The following is a 9,137-nucleotide window of genomic DNA, read 5'->3' as shown; positions in this document are numbered from 1 at the left end:
AATAAATAAACATTAAAAAAAAATTAAAAAAAAAAAAAAAAGAAGTCCGTTGGCTTGCACCAATGGGTTAACAAGGCTTAGGGCATAAAGCCTCCACAAGGTGAAAGCGCCCAAGGCCAGTCATTAAGTAAGACAAAGCATAGAGGCAGAAAGCTGCCAATGAACGAAAGCACCCAAGGTTAGCTAGTGAAAAGGGTGCCTTGTTAGCCTTGAGGCAGCATGCTCCAGAAATCTTAAACTTTGGAGATAACAGCTACTTGGCTGTACAGCCCACAAAGGCTGTATTGTCCATCTGTTGTCTGGTGCCAATATATATCATTGTGCTTTAATCTCAACTTCTAACGCCACTTGCTCCCCAAACCTTTTGCTTCTTACACACACAAGTTAAAGGTCACTATCTTATTGTTTTCTTCTGCACATTCACCACATATGTAAATTCTTGAGAGCTCAATAAATACGGAGACAAAACCCGTGTTCAGGGCTCTTGTCCCCTTCTGGACATTAGCCTCTCATATTCAATTCTGCATCTGTTCTCTTGCTGGACAAGAGAGAACTCCAGACTCAAAGTCTGCAACAGTGTTCTAAAGATATAACCTTGAATATCATTTCTGAAAAGGTTTTAAAATCAGGTGAAAAAATGAGGCAGAAACATCAGAAGTAGAGGAATCAACATTTCCAATTTCTAAATGCATGGAATTTCAAGAGAAAAAGACAATACAGACTCTGACCTGGGATACCAGGCTTACCTGAGGACTGGCCATTTCTTCTTTCACCTCGTTCTCTAGATTTCTTTCTCAGAAGATATTTGTGGAGAAATCACTGCTGCATCAGGGGAAAATGCCTTTATACCCACTGGAAGAGCCTCTTCAAAAGTAAACTGCTCACCTGCAGGCAGGACATTGTAATGCAAAAAAGGCGAAACTTCCTAGTCTTTTGCATCCTGATATTTGGAAACTATGAGCTCCTACTTGCAGACCAATCAGTGACTGACTGTTCCTTCTCTTCTTTCAGGGGCTTCTCCTCCTACCCATTCTGCTACAGCATAGGAACAATGTGCTGCATGGGCCTGACCCACACAGACTCCTGTAGGGGAGATCTAGTTACCTCTCCTTGAGCCAAACCCTGCCCTCCACTCTCTTAAATTAATGGGAAGCCTTCGTGCTTAACCCTGGCCTCACTTAGAATCACCTGGAGGACTTAAAACAACACTGTTGTTCCCACTTACACCGACTGATGGAATCTGAGGGGGAAGGCATCAGATATGACTGTTGTTTGAAACTCCAAGTGTGATCTATGGTGAAGCATTTGGGGAGGTGACCAAGCAAAAAAACAAAAAACAAAAAACAAAAAACAAAACATTAACCAAGGCTATGATTGTTATCCACATTTAAATCCATTCCTTCTTCACTGATCAGAGTTTCTGGAGAATTACACATTCTCTCTCCTTTGGCTTCATGGAGGGAGACACCCTTACAAATGGAACTTTCCCTGATATATGCACATGTATCGGACATGCAAATGTCTCTTACAAAGGAAACTTGTACTGGGTTTAAAGGTTTTCCTTTGCTGTTTCTTTAAAATAACAACCTATAATAATTCTTAGGACAAAGATACATTTTGGGGTGAGAAAATGCCCCTCTTCAGTAGGAAAATGTTTATTTTCATAAGTAACTGCCACACACAGTTTTCTGAAGTGAATGTATTTTTTACACTTCCATCAGCAATATATGAGAATTGTACTTCCTCAACATTTAAATGGAAATTTGGTGTTATCCTTTTTCTTTATTTTAGCCATTCTAGAAAATATTGAGTGGTTTTTCACTGTAAAATATGAAGTGGTCTTACTACAGTTGTCCTGATGACTCAAACTGAAACCACTTAAAAACATAAAGTTGAACAAAAATCAAAACGGCTACATCAAAACATCAATGAGGGTTGACATTAAACTAACCTTTTTTTTTTTTTTTTTTTCTCCTTTGGGAAACTTTCAGTCTTTCCTTCTTAGCTTTTTTTTTTTTTTTTTTGCCTTTACAGAACCGGTACTGCACTGAAAATATGATGAACAAGGCTGGCAGCAAAGATAATTCCTGTCTAACCAAGATAGGTCCCACATGTCCCTACAAAACCCTCCAGCCCCTTCCTCTGGGTGGGCTTACAGTTCTGAAGGCCCTAACCTGCTGCAGCCACCTTTGCCTGGCAAAACAATAAAGCTATTTTTCCTCTTTTTCCCAGTCTCTGTCTTCTGGTTATATTGGCTCTGGAGTACTGAGGTCAGTTTTCAATAACAGAATGAATATGTAGGAGACGAAAACTTTCTTCTTCTTCCATTCTCAATTTTTTGGTTGTTATAATAGTTAAACTGACATAAGACAAAAATCACAAGAGGAAAAAAAAAAAACTTAATTATGAGAACTTTAAGGGTCCAAGGCCTCAAAGTCCTCCTGACATACTGGATGATAGTTGCTCATTATTCTATGGGGACAACAGGACCCCATGGACATATGATTATTTGAACAGTTGGAAAATGGGATGGATTCCCCAACAACTTCATAACTCAACTATCACCTTGATCAATTCTTTGTGGCTAGAATGACAAAATTGCTCTTTAAAAGCCAGAGTGTACCCCAGTCCAGGGTTAACTATGGACTTGTGGACATAATGCATGACCCCACTTTCCTTACGGTTAGATTGGATAATGCACTTAGGAATGCCCTTATCTCCTGAGACAAGTCTTCTCCCACTTGCCAGTGATTCCTCATAATTAGGATATTAGTAAGGCTAGACCTCAAACAAAGAGGGTTTCTTGATGGTTTTATTCCTTAGTCCTATTTGTCCCAGGAACCACCTCTATTGATGTACAATTCCAAATAGAGGCTTTATACAAGCACACAACAGCCCTCCCAGTAAAGAAACCTCAAAACTTGCTATGGGGTAGTCTGACAGAAATGACTCCACATCAGGTCCAGAGTGTCTTAGAGACCAAAGGCCCAGTGGGTGATGGGAGGCTGACTTAGTAAATGACAGGTTATGCTCTTAAATATACCTTAAATACTTAACACCTGTCCAATTTTAAATCCAGCTACCCCTATGTCTGGGCCTGACTATCATACATCTGTGTTACAACATGACTGCTCAGAGATTATTGATCTCATTTAGTCTAGCCAATCAGATTTAAGACTCCCCTTATTGAAAATGCTGATGACAGTTGGCTTATTGATAGCAGTAGTTTCATGGAAAGGGGGATAAGAAAAGCTCAGTAGGCTACAGTCAGTCTGACTCAGACTGCTGAGGCCAAAGCCCTCCCAGCAAATACATCTGCCTAAGAAGCAGAGTCACTCATGCTTTACAACTGGCAAAGGGTCTCAAAATTAAGATGTATACTGACTCTAAATATGACTTCCTAATTCTACATCCCCACGGAACAATTTGGAAGGAAAGGGGATTATAATCAAGCCCATAATAACTCCCCAATCAAATATGGGCCCTAAATGATTACTCTTCTTGAGGTTGTACACCTACCCAAGGAAGTAGCTGTAATTCACTTCAAAGGACAGTAAAAAGATATGATCTTAGGATCTAAAGGAAACAATTTAGCAGGCTGTGCAGCCAAGCAGGCAGCACAAAATAAACAAATATGAAGTCTTACACTAGTCTATACACTAGCATTAATAATGAGAGGAAAATATTTATTATCCCCCCTCACCCCAAATAATCAATGGAAGGTAATATAGGGTTTGCACAAGGCTACTTGAGTAAAAAGGCTACTGAGGTGACAAAATCCTTGCTAAAAGAAATTATCCCTAGATTTGGACTGCCTTCATCCCCACAAAGTGACAACGGACTGTCTTTTATTGCACAAATAATTCAGGAAATAGCTTGGGCCTTAAAGAAATTAATTACTATTTACATTTAGTCTGGTGTCCACAGTGCTCTGGAAAGGTAACCCTCCAAAACCAAACGACCCTTGATATCCTGACTGAAGTTCAAGGAGGCCCGGAATTAGATGACGACTCCTGAGGGGACTGGATGGCTATGTGGGTCTAACTTGTGTCCATGGCTTAGCCCAGGCTGGATAGGCCACTGTACTTTGGGTTTTGCCTGGATACATGGATGCATTATTAAAACCATTACCAACCCAGCCAAACTTCCAAATTTAAAGCAATGATGGACAGGTTCTGTGTCTTATCGGTATGACCACCTAGCATCCATCTTTGTTCCCTCCTGGGACTGGAGGATGTTGCTTGGCACATGGAAGCTCTATAAATACACAGTCAAAGCCCTAAATGACACTCGAAATAGCATTTCCCTATTAAACACTGAAGGAATACAAATGCATAAAGCAATTTTAAAAATAAAATGGCATTAGACATTTTACCTGCTGCACAAGGTGTAACATGTGCTATCATTAAGTACAGAATGCCGTGTATACGTTCCAGGTCACCATAAAAATGTTTCTGGGTTTCTAACTGATATAAATACTCACATTGCTGCTCTAAAAGATCCCTCCCTTTCCTTTAATGACTGGTTAAACTCCTGGACTGGAAGAGGATTTTTGTCAACTACCAAAGGACTCTTATTTCAGCTTCATTTTCGTTTTGTTATTCTAATCATGTTTTGTTGTTTTCTCCCATGTCTCTCTACTTGGTGCCTAGACTCCTTCACCGCCATAACTTCAAGCTGACAGATGATCCTTTGCACTCAGGAAGATCCATACATGAGATCTCCCTTGGACTCAGCTGTCCTATATATATAAGTCCCCAACTGATCAATATTGACCCATAGGTAGGGACATCTCTATGCCCCTCATTCAGTAGGAAGAAGTTACAGAAGATGAGACCTTCCACCCTCAGCAGCTGTAAAGATTTAAGGGTCAAAATTATTCAGGGGGAAATGATGTGGGAAACAAAGGCACAAGAAAATAAATTTCCATACTGCCTATAGCCCATTCACAAGTCCTTGAAACACAGAGAGTGACATTTCCTCTAGGAATTTAGCTGCCTGGATGATGACTGTTCACTAAGGAAAAAAGGCAATCTTAACCCAACCCTCCAGGATCCTGTAAGTCTATTTTAACATATAAAAATTCCTGTGGAAACTTTTTTTATCTCTACCCCCTCCCCACCCATCCCAAGATATATGTTGGCAATCATCTTCCAAGCATCTGGCCCACTGATATACATCTGAAGGGTCTTGTGACTGAGTTTTTACCAAACAGTAATAAATGACCTTTTCTTAACAATATATAGTCCCCTCAGGATCCTGGAAACCTGCTTCCAAAATTCCTTAGACTTACACTATCCCTAACCGCCTCCCAACTTGAAGGTACATAATTAGTCACCTGTCATAACCCCAGTGCAGCCCTCTCTGCCTATGGTCCCTGTGCTTTAATAAAACCACCTTTTGCACCAAAGACATCTCAAGAATTCTTTCTTGGCCATGGGCTCCAAACCCCAAATTTTCCACATCTCTGAGGTGGGGATTATTTTAGGTACCCGGAGGCCAGAAATACAAGGAAACAACTTCCCCATCCTTGAAATGCCTCCCAGGCACTAGCTGCTGAACATTTCAACCTCTTCACTATGTAAATGTGGTTTTCATGGTTGCTAGAATTTACAAATGTCAGAGGGGGAAAAAAATCTGACTCACACTTCCCAAAAACAGGCTTGCCTCTATTCAAAACAGTTCGCCCAACTCACAGATTGATTGATTGATTGATTGATTGATTTCACAGGTATAAGCACATAGCAAGCTTTCTGGGCTTCTAGACAAGCGTGGGAAGTAAATGTTAAACTACAGAGTTTCCTTTGGGCACTGGACAGAGGAAGCTGCCCTGAAGCAACTGACTGTCATCGTTAGTCAGGGCTCACCGTCAATCAGAACCTTCCAGCTCTTTCTTTCCCTGCTGATAGTGCTCTCGCAACCATGGTGAACCTTCCTAAAACCCACCAGACTTTCTCCAAGAAGTGTGGCAAGCACCAATCCTGCAAAGTGACACAGCACAAGAAAGGCAAAGATTCTCTTTATGCCCAGGGAAAGTGGTGTTATGACAGGAAGCAGAGTGGCTATGGTGGGCAAACGAAACTGACTTTCTGGAAAAAGGCTAAAACTACAAAGAAGATTGTTCTGAGGCTTGAATGTGTTGGTACCAACTGCAGATAAGAGAATGCTGGCTATTATGAGATGCAAGCATTTTGAACTGGGAGGAGATAAGAAAAGAAAGGGCCAAGTGATCCAGTTCTAAGCTTCATATTTTATTACATTATGAAGATAATAAGATCTTGAGGTTATGTTCCAAACAAGAAAAGGCGGGGGGCGGGGAGGGGGCGGGGGGGGGGAGGGGAGGGGGCGCCTGGGTGGCTCAGTAGGTTAAGCATCTGACTCTTGATTTCAGCTCAGGTCATGATCTCATGGTTTGTGGGATTCTCTTTCTGCCTCTCCCCTCTTACACGCATGGGTGCCCTCTCTCTCTAAAAATAAGTTAAAAAAACAAAAAACAAAAACAAAAACTCAGACCCTTCCAGGAACTGATTCTTGGGGCCAAGAATAGGTGGAAGCTCTTCACAGGGTGGTGTATGTTGACCCATGGACAGGTACCCTGCTTCATAGCTCTGTGGGACAGAGGGAGTCAGCACCCTGACTGGCTGCAGGAACAGGGCTGGGAAGCTAGCATCTGGGTCCCACGACTGGATCTGTGTTGTGCATGACTCTGGGCAAGTGGTTTCTTTTCCCAGGTTCAGTTTTCTCCCGCGTGAGGTGGGCGGGTTGGGAAGCTGGTCTTTGCCAGTTCTGCCATCCAACAGGTGCTGAGCGTTGCTGGGAATCCAGGGCGAGGCTCAGGAGCAAGATCTCAGAAGGGGATTCCATGGCAGGATCTCTCCTACTCGGGATCAGAGCCATAAATTGGCTCTTCCATAGCAGACACATTTCTTCAGCATCCCCTCCACTCAGACTTTCTCCTTCTAGGTGGCCTTCAACAGCCTTCCCTGCAGGATAGGAGCCTTCCTCCACACCTCCCTCTTTCCCGACCTCCTTTGCAAGCTCCCAGCAGGCCTGCGGCTCCTCCTCTTCCTCCCCGGAAGCAACGTGCCCTGCGTGCGCCCACCTTCCGGCCCAGCGGGAGCTCCAGCGGGCGCCCCTCCCCCCACCGTACGGACCCACACCTTCCCATACCTTAGTTACCTGGACAGATGCCTGCAAGCGTAGTCAGGAATCCTGCCCCTGACGTCGGCCTCCAGCTCTCAGCGGAGGGCGTGGCGACGGCGGGGAGGCAGGAGGGGGAAAGGCACCAGCCAGCAGCCGTGCCAGCGCTGCTCAAGTTTCACTTTTAGTCTATGGGTCTGCTCCCCCGCCCCGCGCCAGCTTTCCCGGGATAAGTAGCGTTAGCGGGCAGGGAAGAGCTCGGCGCTGCACGGTAAGAGCAGGCTGCACGGTAAGGGCAGGCTGCGCGGGGCGGGGCGGGGCGAGGGGCGGGGCCTGTCCGGGGCCGGGGCCCTCCTTCGCCTCTGCCTCCGCCTCCAGCTGCCACCGCCTCCGCCTCGGCCGCCTCCTCCCCGAGGTATTGTTGCAAATCCTTCTTCCTTCCCCACCACCTTCCGCTGGGGGGCGCCCGGGGAACCACCGGCCCTTCTCCGGCGAGAGGGCTTCCGGGGAGGCAGGAGCGCGGAGCTTGGAGCGCGCGCATAGCCCCGGCCCACGGTGCGCAAGTGCCGGCCGCGGCGCAAGCACTGGATGCACGCACGGCAGAGGGGACCCCGAGCTTTCCGGAAGTCTGGGTCTGGGCGGGGTTGGAACCCTTCCCTGAGTGCCCCTGCACACCCCGCCTTGGGTTTCCTGTGCGTCCTGGGGGCGGGCCACACACAGCCACTTGGAGCTCTCCTGGTACAAAGAGCCTGGGAAGCTAGTCGTTCGAGCCCCGGAGAGGAGGAGGGCCTCCCCGGAGTCACTTACTAGAGGCCGAGCCATAATTGACATAGATGGTTTCCAAGTGCTGTTTCCTTTTCTCCAAGCATTTCTCTAGTACCAACTGTGTGCCAAGCGCTGTGCTGGGTGTGGGGTCAGAGAGGCCGGTGGGGCCCAGTCCCAGCCCTTAAGGACCGCTCAGTCAACTGAGGTGCTTAACCTGATCCAAGATAAATCGGGGGAACGAATTGGATAAAGGTGTTTTGGCTTTGTTTGTTTTGTTTTGGTTTGGTTTTTTTATTATTTTTGAGAGAGAAGGGTGATCTCAAGCGGGGCTCTGCGCTGACAGTAGCAAGCCCAATGTGGGGCTTGAACTCACCTGAGCCGAACTCCCATGCTCAACTGACTGAGCCATTCAGGTGCCCCTTTTCCTTCCCTCTTAAAGCCCCCCATCTCACAGAAGTCATTAGTATTGCATTGCCTTCATAGCACTTTTTTATGTGGTAGGTGAATTTTACAATTGTTTTTATTACTTAGCTCTCAGTTGCTGTGGGAGAGATGGGTCACAAGAATTAGGCTTGTTTTGCAGAATGTGGGCAAGAGTTCAGGGGTGAAGAGCTTTCCCATGAGGTGCTCGGCTTTAACTGACAGAATGAGAATCAGATTCCCATCTCCAAAGCTCCTCTCGTGCTCCTTGACTCATGCAGGTTAAGCATGAGAAATTGACGGGAAAGTCCTTAGCAGGTCCTATACACTGGCAAGAAACTTAGTATTATTTCACTGTGTAGGTAGTGCAAGAAATGAGCGTAAGTCTAGGCCCATGGTAGTGACTCAACAAACACCCACCGTTTTTGTTAGAGGAGATGCTATGTGCTCAAGAAATTTTGGTTCAATGAACTCCTTTTTTTTTTTTTAAGTCTTTTTTTTTTTTTTTTTTTTTTTTTTTTTTGAGAGATCACAAGCAGCGGAGTGATAGAGAGAGAGTCCCAAGCAGGCCTCCCACCCAGAGCCTGGGTGTCTCAGTCGGTTAAGAGTCTGACTCTTGGTTTCTGCTCAGGTCATGATCTCACAGTTCGTGAATTCGAGCCCTGAGTAGGGACCTGCACTGACAATGTGGAGCTTCCTTTGGATTCTCTCTCTCTCTCCTCTCTCAGTGCCCCTCCCCCACTCATGAGCGCGTGCGCGTGTGCTTGCGCGCGCGCGCTCTCTCTCTCAAAAATAAACTTGAAAAAAAAAGG

At 45.4% G+C, this 9,137-nt stretch overlaps 1 protein-coding gene and 1 pseudogene across 2 annotated transcripts in view; one reads left to right on the top strand and one right to left on the bottom strand.

The window, feature by feature from the left end:
* The window catches only part of LOC125915661 (zinc finger protein 260-like), a 23,905-nt gene extending 16,388 nt beyond the window's left edge, over positions 1-7,517 (bottom strand). The window contains exons 1-2 of one of the 2 annotated variants that reach the window (XM_049621599.1): positions 7,180-7,509; positions 747-885 (exon numbers count right to left, since the gene is read on the bottom strand). In XM_049621599.1, the coding sequence (XP_049477556.1) occupies positions 747-761 (15 nt within the window). In that variant the 5' untranslated portion in view covers positions 762-885; positions 7,180-7,509. Of the gene's footprint in view, positions 1-746; positions 886-6,315; positions 6,878-7,179 lie in introns of those variants that run through there. The other variant, XR_007455722.1, reaches the window with a different exon arrangement.
* LOC125915664 (60S ribosomal protein L36a-like) lies at positions 5,923-6,315 on the top strand (annotated as a pseudogene).
* Positions 7,518-9,137: the final 1,620 nt, after the last annotated feature.

Source organism: Panthera uncia (genome assembly GCF_023721935.1).
Source record: "Panthera uncia isolate 11264 chromosome E2 unlocalized genomic scaffold, Puncia_PCG_1.0 HiC_scaffold_19, whole genome shotgun sequence".
Classification (NCBI taxonomy): Eukaryota; Metazoa; Chordata; class Mammalia; order Carnivora; family Felidae; genus Panthera; species Panthera uncia.
The sequence above is the reverse complement of the archived record's forward strand: the minus strand, read 5'-3'. Positions and strand labels throughout refer to the sequence as shown.